Raw genomic sequence first — 14,698 nt, 5'->3', positions numbered from 1 at the left:
GCTGCCTTGCTAGGGCAGGCGTTTTGGACCATCCTCCCATCCCACAGCAGGCTGTGATGGTTGGGGAGGGCTCCCCAGACCCAAAGTATGAGGCTGCACTGCAGAGATCTGAATGTGAGTTTGTCACACGGGACTCCCTTTGTATTCGGTGAAGGCTACACATTGCAGTCCACAAGAGGCATTTAAAACAGAGCAGATGAATCATACCTGAAAAAAACATATTTTTTTTGCACTGTCTTTAAAGGTGAGATGATGGATTTATCACTTCCCTTTATAATCTGCTGAGCTAGGTAATTATTATTTCTGCTACAATCTCACCACTGAGAATTAAGATTTGCTCTAATTACTGTTGTAGCATCTGCTAGTGAGTTTCTTATATAAGTGTAAACAGGAAAGAAAAACAACCCCAAACAACTGAAAAGGAGATTCTGATTTGTAGACTGTGATCAGCAGAAGGATTTGGCACCTAGAAGCAAGTTTTATGTTGTTTTCAACACATAAAGTAGGGTAGCTTACAACATACTGTTCTGTCTCAAAATTGTTGATGATCTACACTGTCACAACTACGGAACTGTTATCTCAGGGTGCTGGGGTCACAGCCTAGGCTTCTGAGAAATATTTATCTCACATGAGTTTCCAGAGTCCCAAGGCTCCTGGCATTTCGCATTCTATGAATGGAACAATTTTGTGATAGACTTCCAGCAATTTATGAACACTGTAGCAGAGCTGCAAATTTAAACGTGTTCTCAAAATATGCTCCTTTCTTTTCCATGCAATGTGGTATATTTTAATGATCTAATATCTTGGCATCCATCATATCATTCCCTGTGGTTACTGTAACTTTGTTTATAACAGATGGTGCAATAAGCACCTGAATAGACACTGGGAGACTGGCAACATTGGAAATTGTGTACATTAAACACTTATTACGTGAGATATAAAAATGCTGCTCTAGGAGTTAACAAGTGACATTTTTTGAAATTGTTTCCTTAGCAGAGCAGGGCCTTTGGGACTATAAGAAATGAAACAGCACAGTTTGTATATTTGTTTGTGCTAGAGTTGTCTTTGTCATATTTAAGAGGTTGAAGTCAACTGGTTCTCACTTTATTTATCAGAGGCAAAACCAGCTTCATATCACTGGTTCAACTTAAATCTTAAACTCCTCACAGTGGTGACTGCACCATTCCTCAATACCAGAAAGAGGAATGTCCCGGCAGTCTCTGGCGAGGGGGAGGTGGGTGAGGGTGTCCTTCACCCACAGGGAGAAAAGTTTTGCCTCTGAAATTCTGCTACCAAATCTTGAGGTTCTTCATCAGCTCAGAGCCAGCTTTGGGTTACTTCTATTGAGGATGCAAAAAAGGCACCAGTCCAAAACTTGCCACTTCTGCAATCGTCATGGAAGGTGCCAGATGGAATTACAGACTCTTAGGCAATGGCAAGTTCCAGATATAAGTAGGACTAATCACATAAGATTAACATGATGAACTGGAATGAAGAAAGCATTTCAAGTTTCATGAGTCCTACTCTGATGTGAAAGCAGGGAACTGGAAATTCAAGTCGCCACAGGCTGCATTAGAAAAATTAGGGATTTTGATCCCTGAAATTAAATTGCAAAAGTGTGATTCATCAGTCCAGAAGGAGAATTGCTAGCTGAAAAGTTTGGGGTTACTTCACTAGAAATACTCTTATCCTATATAAATCATTTTTTAATTCTCCCAGTCTTTTCCCTAAGCTCTCGCTACCCAAGGGCTGCAGAAAGAAAACAATGATAACATACAAAAAGGATGTAGCAATACTTCCCACCTAGATTTTCCTGTATGTTTGCACTGATCCCTGGTGACAACTGCTTTGCTCATCTGGTTGGCAGCAGTAATATTGACTCAGTCAAAGCTCACTGCGTACTGTGTGCCAGCAAAAGCTGAGCATCCCAAAGGTGGCCACATTCAGGGAGAGAATTCAACTACCCAAGCACAGACACCAGCACAGCTAAGGGCTGTGGGTGGCACTGGTATATGTGACACAGGGCTGGTAAGGGACCACAGCTGCCTACAGCAGCAACAGGAAGGCAGATACACCAGTGCTTACTTGTAACAAGCTGCCCAGTTGTTATGTGCAAGCCTGCTAGGGACATTATTTCTATAACACTTTCTAGGAGAGAGGAACACTGAGGCCAGAAGAGGGTCATTGGCCACTCACCCAGAGACCTATTCCTGGTTCTTGCATTGAATACATTGTGTATCCTTTGTTGTTGTAGTCTGAGTCCAACTCAGCCTCACGTGGGGCACCAATTGCTGCAGCACAATCAAACTAGTAAACTGCAACAAGGCTTTACCATTGGTCAGATTCTACTGTCTGTGCTGTTATCTCCTTCCTCCAAAGGTCACCCCAACACTGCCCCTCCTCCACCCAACCCCCACTCCCACCATCCTCAGGACTATTTAACCACTTAGCAGGAAGGAGCTACACCTGCACATCATCCATGTCAATCAACCCACTGTCACTGAGGCCAGGCCACAGCTGCATGTTATCAATGCTGATCAACCCACTGCCTTCATCCCTCTACACTTAGTCACTTGGGCAGTGTTCAAGCCTGTGGGCCTGACAACAGACACTAAAATTCACCTGAGGGTGCACTGGATAATCTCTAGTCTGCATTTCAGAGTGCCTGTCACCCTGCCTCTCCATTAATGTTTGTAGTCATGTACTTGTCAACAAGGTGGAGGGTCTCGCAAAATTCTTACTGCTATACTGTTTTCCTTCTATCTTTCTCCTAAAGTTCTCATTTGCTGTGCAATCCTTCACATGCTGGAGAGGAGGCTTTAGGTCTTATGCCTGCAATAAAATGGAATACTCTTGTAGACAGCCCGAATATAGATAACTGTATCTACCCTTGAGCTAGTTACCACCAGCTCCTTTAATAATCACTGGAGAAAAACAGCTACTTTTTTTTTTTTTTTTTACATTATAGTTCCTCCTGTCTATTTGAGACGTTAACTTCAGCATGAGATGACTCCCCATTTTGAAGTGCTTCTTTATGTGACTTGCATAGACAGACCTGTTGGGAGGGCTTATATTATCAGGCTGTATTACAGGGTTGCATTTAGTCACCTAAACAATGACAGTCATTTTGATGCCATGGTGTATCCTGCTGGACTTTAAACTGCTGCTTCAGAACAGCATGGGCTTTCTAGAGGATCTGTATCATCTCTGACAGACTCATGTGGGGCTTTCATCTGAAAAAGTACTATTCACCTATGCTTAGGCAAAAAGATCCCTCCTCTGAGTTAGATTAAATAAGCCCTATCTTGATAGTGTTAACGTTTCCTAATGAAACAATTGTGAATACCAAGTCACAGTGATTTTTCAAAAAGCATGAAGGAACAGAACTTCTATGGCTAATGGTTGGCTGCCTTAACCCATGTGCCACTTTGGTGCTATAGTAATAACTGTCATTTACAGAAAATCTGTCCCACTGCTCACCTAAGGCTCCAGAAACACTGATCCCAAATTCCACTTTATCTAACCGCAGAAACAAACTCATACCTGGGAATTATATTTCCTATTCTGATCCTCATAAATGGCTGCTCTGTAAATAGCAAACATGGATCCAAATTTCTCTGGATTCTTAGGGAGGGTCCCAAGTTTAAACTGGCCCAACTGCAGACCTGACGCTTATGCACACAATTACACTTTGCTAGCATTTAATAAATTAAAGTGTCCATCAAAGCCCTGGTAAGGGCTTGTCACCTAAGGAGAAAAGCAAAACCTGACACCCAGTCACCATGCAGTCTCCATGCGTACCCTGATGTGTAAAGAAAGAGTGTGAGGACAAATACCCAATGACACTGCCCAAGTACAGCATCCTAGCTTTCAGCAACAGGCAATGGAGGACTTTTTGAGACAGGCATTAGAGACTCATCTCCGTGCCTCACTGAGCTTTTCCTTCCTGAATGGGTCTAATCCATTAACTCAACTTCCTATTGGTTTCATCTTTACAACACCCAGTGTCAGTGAGTACTGCCCTTTAGCAGTTCATGAAGGAGAGGGAGGAAAATTTGAAAAGAAAATAAATTTGCCTGAAAAGCAAAGAGAAACCTGTTCCAAGAGAAGGTTGGAAGGAGGTTTCTTGGAGAAACCTCCAAGAGAAGGAGGGCAGAAAAAAGTAACATCCAAATTTGGTCTGTCTTTCCCTCCAAACCAGAGTCTTGCTTTTTCAAAAGGGCTGGTAAATGGGACGGGGGAAGCAGAGCATCTTGGGCTGGCTGGAAGGTACTGGAAAAACAAGTCATAGATATCAGCCCAAGAGGCGGCGGTAGGGATGCAAGTCAGGAGAATTCTATGGCCTTTTTATGCATAAAGTAAGATCAGAAAAATCATTCATATCTCCTTCTGGCTTTCAAATCTATGAATAATGTATGCAGCTCTTTGGAGGCTTGGTTTTCCACTTTCTCACAGGGCTGCTTTCCACAGCTGTTGCTGCACCAGGACAAGACCGGAGCACAACCTTTGGCTTGTTGCATACAAAGCTCCTGTTACTGGCTTCATCCCACAGGCCCCTCCAGGAAAAAGAGTAACTAATTCTTCCCCATTCTAGATTAGTTACCTAAGTGAGAAAACTGAAGTGACTTGGCCTTTCCTGTAAAGCGATTCCATCACACGAGGATAAGAAGAATAAAAGCATAAGGAGCTGAGTTGAATTGACATAATTTCATTTTAGATTACTTCCAGGCAGCTGGTTATCCCAGGCTCTATTTATATTCAGTGGAGAGAAACAAGGACTTTTCAACATTGGTTCATTTGACATATTTGAAATGAGTTTCAGGATAAATAGTGCTTGGACTTAAACCAACTGCCCACACAAATCATCCAGTGATTTTCAGATCACCCAGGGGTATCTCACCTGAGCTTCAACTGAATGAATGTGGCTGTATCTACCAGGGATCTGTGACATTATATTGTATGAAAGCTTAAAAAACACGTTTTGGGGCACCAACACCAAAGGTTCCCTTTTGTCTCTATCAAGGTTTCTCTAGGAGAACTTTAAGACTTGAACAGGAAACTTTGCAAAGGCAATGCTTAGCAAGCAAAAAATTCCAAGGCAAAAGATGCAAATGCGGTAACATCATAATATCTATTTCTGGGTTTGCCTACTAGAAACAAATTTCAGTGTGTTCAGTTTTAACGCATTCTTTTAAAAGAACACTCCTTCACTTCAGAAAGACATTTGGCTCAGTACAACCTTTTAGTAGCCCTCAAAGAGGTCTAAGCTGAAGATCAGCTCTCACTGCATAATGAGATAGATTTTTATTGTCCATTTGTCCACACTGGGCCTGATACCACAGCTCATAGGGATGATAGCCTGGGTTTGCTCAGGACAGAAGGCACAACCTGGGAATCAAAGAGGGAACAGGCTGCTGCACACAGCCTGCAAAAGTTTTTGAATGTTTTTGAAATGAAAATGGAGCTATTTTCTCATCTGGAGAGAATTCAAACAGTTCTAGTGACTACCAGATTGTTTCTGATTCACAATCAAAGCAAATGAAGCCTCTGGTGTTTATTCCTTATACATATGTAGTAGCATTTCAATGGAAGAAAGTTCTTACTACTGCAAAGTGAGTTTTCCTAGAAAATAGCCTCTGTACTGTATCTAGCACAGTACACAATAATTTGTTAAGGACTTTCTCGTCATTATTGGAGCTCTGTGTCAACAAATCAATTTATCTCAGAACTTGACAGCTCTAACAAAATGCACACATCAGTTCCATACAGGGAGACTGATGAATGGACATTCAAGAGAAGTACAGATGACAGGCAGTGCATCCTTTTTATTTATCTTTAATCTCACTTGATACTTTTAATAATTTCTGTTTATAGATTTTTTTCTGCTTCATAATGGAAAATAGAACTAAGGATTTTTCCCTTGATACATGTTGATCGAGAAAATTAATCTAAAGGTGAGGTCTTGAAGACAGAATAAAACAGCTTACTTGTTAGTCTTTTATATATGATGAGAGTGCTGAGAATATCATTGCTGGAATAAGACCCTTTCCAACTGCAGATGGGAAAGAAGTAGCTTTCGTATCTTGCCAGGGCTTTGGAAGTTTAGTGTTTCCATCTCTAAATTGAGATGAAAATTCAGAGCCCCAAAATGGAGTTATAAGCCAGTGATTTAAAAGCATTTGGACCATCTGTTTTGGCACTGATCAGTTATAATCTGAACATACAAACCCAGAAGCTCTTTTGAACCAAAATAAACCTTTCAGTGAAAGATTTTGGTCACAAGAACTTTCTGTCATAAAACCCAAACTCCATTTGAGAGGAAATTTATCTCCCTCAGTGAGATGAAATAGCCAGAATATTCCCAGATGCACAAAAGAGGGAATGCTGACAAAGAAGTGAAAGTTTCTTTGCAGTTTTCCTTGAGTTCAGGAGTTTAAATGGGAAGTCATTAAGCTCTTACCCTTCTCTTTTGAGAGTTTAATGGGCAACTAGCATTTATTTTGCTCATTCCTGTTGGGCTTTCTATTTTATGCTTCACAGAAAGCTTGTAATTCTGTGATTCCTAGAATGTTTGCTTCTCTTCACTACCAGGAAACATAAATATTATTCTATTTAGACTTTGCATTTTTATGCAGTTTGGTATAAACAATCCCAAGATTAAATAACTCAAATTGGCATCAGAGCAGTCATTTTTGCTGGAGCATTATATACGGTCATCCTGACCTCAACTGAATAGTCTGCCAGTTTATTAGTGCCTTGTTTTAATTGTGCTATCCTACTGTCCTGACATGATACTCAGTCAGGGAATTTTATTACACAAGTTTCCCTTTCAAAAGTCACAGGCATGACAATGACTCCCTTTGGCATACAGGGAAGTGCTGGAAAATCAGGAATAATGAGATGTGATTAAGAAGAGCAAGGCATAATGTGGTGGATGGTCATGATCAGCGAGACTGTGTAAGAGACTTCCTAGAGCAGCAGTGAAAGACCAACCCTCCCGGCAAGCAGAGCAGGACTATACACATCCTGAAGATTATACAGGATGGAGTCATGTTTTGGTGGGGAAGGGAGAGAGTGGTAAATGAGCAGACAGCTTCCTTAACTGGTGTCTGTGTTACACATCAGCACACAGACCCTTGCCTCTGCCCACACTGTCACCTAAACCGAAGTTCAAACGCAACTCCAGTCCTAGCTGGGATCATGCCATTTCCTCACTAGAGCCCTGCATCACGCATGAACATGTTCACAGCCTCTTTTCCAATCTTATAAGCCCATCTGTGATCCTCTTAAGACTTCGCTGGTCCTTCTGTCTCTCCTGAATCACCTTGTATTGAAAAAGCTTTGTTAAAAAACTGCGGGTCACTGCCCAGCCAAGTCAGCTACCATGGGGTCTCCAGTCACATGTGACCCAACAGAGCTCTTCTCCAACTATCTCACTTGACAAGCCAGGAACACACTGAATGTTGCAACACCAGTAAACACATACCCTTGCAAAAATAACAACGGCATGCAGGGAGTTCCTGCCTGGGCTGAGTGATAGCCCCTTGACAATGAACTAATCACACCAGCACACTGAAAATCACCGAGATGGCACGACAGCCTAAACCATGGGCATACTACCGTGACTAGTCCACCTGGCAGCAATCCAGGCTGGGCAGGTTTAAGTTGCCTTGTGTTGACAGTACAAATCATAAGAGAAGACTCAAGAGAGATTCTTCCTCCAAAGAGGAACCATCCAGCAACTCACTGATGAAATGTGATTTCCTATCTGGAAAGTACTCTGAATATGACTTGACAGAATGAATTTTGGACAAAGTTTTCTGGGCAACCGCTGCTGGTCACATGAGTTTCTTATTGGAATATCTCCGTGGAATATCTCACAAACTGAATTAGAAATGATAGAAAGAAAGAGACATTGTAGGAGTGTACACGGTATTGAACACCTTGTTTGACACTACTGAATCCACAGCTATAAAATGTAAACAAAAAGATAATAATAGCAATGATGGCAGAATTGGAGATAAATTCTGGATGGACCGTAATCAAATTAGCATATTATCTTTATCCTATGTGTAGCTATGACAGCATGCTTGCAAACCAGTGGAAATTATGATAAATGTTTTGTAAGAAATACTAAGGGATGTAAACAGTTTGCAGGTCATGAGCTACAACCTTGGTAGCAGTGGAAGAACTGGGAATCTGTAGAGAGAATTAGATTGAAACAGCACAATAGGAAAACTATCGGCTATCCTGTGGCCCAGGAAAAAAAAAAAAAAAGCCAGTCATATAGGAAGGAGAAGGGAAAAGGAAAAAGATATATTAATAATAATAACAACAACAACAACCACCAATACTACTACTACTAATACTACTACTAGTTCTCAGTCTCTGAACAGAACAATGCAGAAGTGGAAGCATAAGTGTGAAGAGAGCACAGACTAACAAAATACGCAGAGAAGCAGTTATATCAGCAAGGAAGATGGTTGCACAGAACTAGGGAATGTTTTTCAGAAAAAAATAAAAAGGAAATGCATACAGATTTATACCTAGGTACAATGCTTCCAAATATAAAATGGCAAGTGAAAAAACCTTTATGACTTTTTTAAAAGATCAAAAGGAAGGAACTTTAGCAATGTGGATTGCAATATTTTGAGTGGAGCATTACTGTCAAGTGTCCTGGTTTTGACTGAGATAGAGTTAATTTTCTTCCTAGTTGCTGGTACAGTGCTTTGGGTTTGGACTTAGTAGGAGAATAAAGTTGATAACACACTGATGTTTCAGTTGTCACTAAGCAGCACGTACTCTAAGTCAAGGGCTTTTCAGTTTCCCGTGCTCTGCCAGTGAGGAGGTACACAAGAAGCTGGGAGGGAGCAGAGTCAGGACAACTGATCCAGGGGAGCCAAAGCATCAAGCAAAAGGAAGCGAAGATCAAGATTAAGATGCACTACAAATTTTATCTATTGGAATATATCAGAAAAGGACGGATTCTATAAATATTAAGTTGCTTAATGAACCTATTTCCTCTACCTGCAATACTCCTAAAGGTATATTGGAAAAAGATGTCTGTAACAGGATAGCAGAAAGATGGCTCTGCTCTTCAGAAGTGTAAATGCCTTTGTGGTGTTAGGATAATCATGGAAAAGCAGGCAGCAGCACATTTCAAGAAAAAAATATATGTGTGAACACTACAGTATTGTTACACTGATAAACTAGGACATGAGATGGGAAGAATTACTGAGTCAACTCCTATAGCTATTGTAAATAGTTGGATTGAAACATCCTTTGCACAAGTGGGCAATATCACATAAATTTTTACTATGCCCTCACTTTTATTGGAAAATAGTTACTGAAGCATACTTCGGTGAGTGCTAGAAGTCTTGTTAGCTTATGTCATTTATGACAATTTCCTTTTTTGTCAATAATACTAATAAGCTTAAGTACCTCCACTCTCCTCTGTGATATAAAAAACACCATATCTTTCCACAGTATTGGCTTTGAAAAACTAAACAAACTCAAATATTTACTGAAACTCTTTTTATGACATGGTCTTCCAGAACATCAGCCAGTGACTGCTACATACAAGATATTGCTCTATCCCATAACCTGAAGCTGCGTTGGAGCTGGACAAATTCTTTGCAAGCACTCTAAAGAAAATAATTTATAGAAATAAGGTGTAAGGAGGAAGAATTACATGGTTTGTGAAGTCCTCTGAAAGTCAGCATGGGGACAAGAGAGATCCAGCAGTCCACTCAGGTTTCTCAAAGCAATTAAAATTCGTTTCTCTAAAGGCTCCTATAGAAATGTGGTTGTTAGAAGTTTGGAGGGAAGAGCATTATGATAGAAACACAAGAAAGAAAGGGTAGCAATATAGATTTATATAGTCTGTTTTCTCAATGGAGAGAGGCTACTGATAGATCTGTGCTGTTTTACAGAGACCTGAGTGATCTATAAAAGGGAATGAAGGGCAGGCTACAAGGTTTTTAGTTACACTTAGCTATTCAGGATAGCATAAATAAAGGCTGATTGCAAATTGCTGTACAGGGACTCACAAAACTAAGTGACCAGGCAATAAAATGGCACATGAAATCACATGATATAAAGGTAACACAATGTGGAAGTAAAGCGATCTTTGCATGAAGAGTTATGAGCTCTGGGTATTTTCATTTACAAAAGAAATGTTGGAATTACACCTGGCTCCCTGAAAACTTCACCTCAGTTCCCAGCAGTACTCAAGAAAGGAAACAAAAAATGTTTGGAATTACCAAAGAAAAAGAAAATAAAACAGACCACAGGATGCTGCTACAAAAATCCATTTGTGTTGTCACACCTTGAGTACTGGGGCAAGCTTTGATCTTGCCATCACAAAAATGCTGTCATTAATGATTAGCACATCACAAAGACCACTTCAGTACATGTGGCAGCTGTCTCCTGAACAAAATTCTACAATGCAATAAGGACAAGCCCATCTTCTTAAGGACACTTAACTCTTCTACAGCACTTGTCATCCAGGAATCTCAAAGCATTTTACAAAGGAAGGTAAGTATCATTAAGCCTGCTTTATAGTTGGGGAAACTGAGACCCAAAGCAGCAATCTAACTTGTTGAAAAGTGAATAGCTGATGAAGGCAGAGACAGAAATGAACTCCACCTCTTCCTATCAGCTCATATACCCACTTATACCAGCAGTTAATTGAATGTGGTGAATTATTTTCAGAGACAAAAAAAGCAGAGGTTAGAAAACTGTTCAGTTTTCAAGCACAAGAGAAAAAAAAATCTATTAAAGCTGAATGTAAGGTTTGAGAAAACCTAAATATTTGATCTGCCTGTTCAAAAAACTGAAAATGTAATACATTTTAGCTCTGACAAATATTGCAGAGCAGTTCATATCTGGGGTCAATTCACAACAGTATTTATTGACAAAAAAAGCAGCCCAGTTAACTGCCTCCAGTGCCTATCTGCTGAGGTTCATTCTCTGATCTTGCTGTGTTTTCATGGTTCACCGGTTCTTTGACAGAGATTACATTTAAAATTGCACATAAGAAAGGTATTTTTCTTAATAAAATCAGGCTGAAATTCAGTTCCCTGGCATGTATTTCCAACTCTTTGTCCTTTATTTACCTTCAGAGAGGGATGTATGATCAAAACTTGGTTATGCCAGTCTGAGGAAAGATACCAGAATTTTAAAAAACACTAATTTGAAAAATTAGTGAAATGTTGTGAATATACTTATTAGTAAATATACTTAGTGAAAATACTTAACACAGTGTGTTTTTCTAGTGCTATCAGAAACTGAATTTCAAAGCATCCAATATACTGAATGGTTAGATCTCTCCTGGGATATGTTGAAGTCAAAATCCATTCAGGAATGAAACAAAGGATGATTACCTACATTTTCTCCCTCACATTTTTGTCAATAAAAGTACAGGTTTCTCACTCAATATTCAGGATCAGCATTTATACCCGGTTTCCTTTGCCTCTGAAATTGCATCTGAAATTGTCTCTGAAATTGTTTCCCCATTTTCAGCCCAAGACAATGTTCAAGTTTCTTGGGAAGTAGGAAAGCAATCAAACAAATCTATTGCACTGTTCAAGGTTTTTGTACCCTGAGATATAACAGAGAATAATATGGTTTAAAGATGGACTTGAGTATTGCTACTGTGACAAATGGACTTTATTTCTGGCCAATCTTTATTTCTTAGTGAGGATTAGAATTCCTGCATGACGTGTTTCTTGGTGTTATACTACCTTGGGCTGCAGCAGTTAAATGCATGGAGGCAAGAAAATGCGACAAAAAAACCCGGCGGAAAGAATTTTTGACAGATGAAATTCTCCTCTCTTTTAAAAAGACTCAACATCTTTAGAAGCATGTTTGATCCCTCTGGAACTAAGAATATTTACCAACAAAAGCACTCTAATCATATCACCACTTGCTGGTATAATGATGCTTCTTGAATACGTAATGATGCTGCCTGTGTCTAACAGGTAACCAAAACTTTACACTGGGCACTTGGCTCTTAACTAAAGTGGGTGACACCAACTTTAACTGCCACAGCCTGAGTGCTCACATGTTGACATTTGATGGAATTTTTGGACTTTTAGTTTTTAGTGTGAACTCTCTTTTGGAAATAACATTAATTTCTCCTAGTAACATTCATGTCTCTAACTTTCCAGCAGTACACAGGGACGTTTCTCTCGCAGAATTGTCCTGAATGTGATTTCATAAAACATGAACTTCAGCTGAACATTTCAATTCTTTGTTAGTTGAAATCCAACTCATTAGCTGTGACTGAAGGAGGTCACAGGTTTGTATGGTTTTTTAAATCTTTGTATCTTCCATTTCTGGCGACCATTGTTCACTGGAGGGAAGAGCACTTTGTCCCCACCTGTGTTAAGGCAGAGGCATACTGATGTGCTGGGGTGTGTGTGTAACTTTTGACTGCATCCCCCTGGGTACTTGGCAGACGCCACACTTCAGTGCTCTTTACCCAGCATTTCCTCACATCGCCCTCGAAAGGGTCAGCGACTATAATAATAATAAGTGATGCTTGAGTCATTACATACGATTTGATTTTCACATAAAGATCAAAAAATGAGGCTGACAGCTTGCTTTAACACACTGCAGAGTTGTGTATCTTAATTAGAAACACAAGACTCAACTGTCAGTTTAAAAGAAAAAAAGGGTGAGGCAGGGTGGGGGGTGGGGGGCAACACATTTTAGCTATCAGGAGTGTACTTAACAGGACTTTTCAGGTTTGCCTTTTAGATTATATTTCCAGAGAGCTCTTTTCCTCACCCAGCAGCGCTTTCTGATGGGAGTAACCCCAAGGAGAAGTAAGGGCTTGCCCTTATGTTATTCCTCTAAATCATATCAGCTGCTTTCCACCCCACAGTGCAATTACTGTTGTTATCTCATTAGAGTTTTAATTAGAGCTCAAGTTCAGGCTAACGTAGAAAGGTTTAACACACAGTGTCAGTTCAGGGCAGTATAGTTACTGGCTCAGTTTAGAGGGGTCTCAAGGCTGCTCTAAATTAGAGGTAGATATAATGACGTGTATATAAAGAGCCAGCCTCCAACTGCACCCCCATTCTCTGTGCCTCTTTGGGGTCTTTAAATAGAAAGTGCTGTTCTGGGGAGAACAAAGCTGTTTTCATGACTCTAAGCCACCTATGGTATCTGCCAGAGATGCTACGCAAGGATTCTCCACATCTTGTTGATTAAAGGTGTTATGGATTCACAGCCTTCTGGGCAACGATGTGAAAAGTAAATGCTCTGAGAATTGGAAACCTGCTACCTTGTGTTGTCTGTATAGGATTTGTTTGTGAGTTAAGTCTCTGTGTCCATGAGCCAATTTACTATGAGGCTCTTTGTGGTTTTGGGATGGCTCCCCTGCTGACACGCAGTTATATTGTGGGTATCATACCACTTGTATTTCTTGCCTTAGAACATAAATAAAAGATTTTTTTTACATTTAAACATACTCCTACTATGTTTTTCTCTTTTCAGCTACGCACAATACAATTTGGTTGCTGCATCTTAACAATTAACCCAGAAATTAACTCTCCTGACTTCAGCTTAGGAAACATTCAGATGAGTAGCTGGCTTCCTATGCAACGGAGAAGCTTTTTTTAATGCTGAATCACATGAAAGGCACAGCGCTGACAAGGTGAGACCACAAGACTTTTTAGCTTTGAAAAAGCTGGCAGTGGCTGCCTATTCTGGAGCACTTACACATTTCTTCATGGGTCCTGGAGAGGCATAAGGGACAGATATATTAAGTCTTGGTTCCCTAAGAGAGGGGACTCCACTGAGCCCTGTAGATTCTCCGTTTGGACATCTGCCTTCCTCCTAGGTGGCTTTTACCACAAAAGAATGGAACAAAAGAATCAGGTTTTTCAGTGTTGTCCTTTCTAATAGCACTGATCTTTTCTATCCATACCCAATATTTTCTGGGAAAAGATCACTGCGCTTTAGTTGAAGGTTTGAAATTGTTTATGAATGAGCTTCCTTCTTCCTCTGCCTACTGTTCATTGGCACAGGAGACTGTGTTGGGTAAACAGATAAACAGCCTGTGACTGTAGGCGGCACTGAAAAGGAAACAACAGGAAAGCTGGCAAACACACAGCAATAGTAGGAGTGTAGAAGATGTAGATGACCCTACAAGCAGAGGCAATTCCCTACCATAATTACTTCATTTTTCTAATCAATGTGCATGATTGAATCGCCCTAGTTCTCAAGAGCCTCAAGTGGATGATCAGATATGGTAAGGTACCTCCCGTTTTTAAACATTTTTTCTTCCCATATCTCAAAACATTGTACAAAAGGGCAGGCAAACTGTGTTACAGAGGGAAGATAAAAGAATGGGCTAAGGTCAAGGAAACAGCCAAAACCAGATCACTGCACTTCTGACTTGCAGTATTAGCTACTGTGGCAACTTCAGAGAACAGGTGAAGATGTTTGACCTTGTTTGTGTCTTATTTTACATAAAAGTAGATGTGGAACATCACAGATGCCTATCAAATTATCCCTCAGTGGGAGATGGCAGTGTCCTTCCACCCACATACACGCTTACCAGAAGAACAAGAATCACTGGCCCTTGATATATGTAGTCGATATATTTTCCTGGCTCTTTTCCAAACCAGCATCTGTAAGAAACAAAACAAGTAAGAAAATCACTTATAATGGGGAATATACTTTTCGA

The 14,698-nt window shown here is 40.2% G+C and overlaps 1 protein-coding gene across 3 annotated transcripts in view; it reads right to left on the bottom strand.

Annotated features, from left to right (window-relative positions):
• Positions 1-14,698, bottom strand: part of CRHR2 (corticotropin releasing hormone receptor 2) — a 160,208-nt gene that overhangs the window by 23,900 nt on the left and 121,610 nt on the right. For all 3 annotated transcript variants that reach the window (XM_037386824.1, XM_037386825.1, XM_037386826.1), the window contains one exon: positions 14,570-14,642. In XM_037386824.1, the coding sequence (XP_037242721.1) occupies positions 14,570-14,642 (73 nt within the window). The remainder of the gene's footprint in view (positions 1-14,569; positions 14,643-14,698) is intronic.

This window comes from Falco rusticolus, chromosome 4 (genome assembly GCF_015220075.1).
Source record: "Falco rusticolus isolate bFalRus1 chromosome 4, bFalRus1.pri, whole genome shotgun sequence".
In the NCBI taxonomy this organism is placed as follows: domain Eukaryota; kingdom Metazoa; phylum Chordata; class Aves; order Falconiformes; family Falconidae; genus Falco; species Falco rusticolus.
This window is presented reverse-complemented; position numbering and strand designations above follow the sequence as displayed.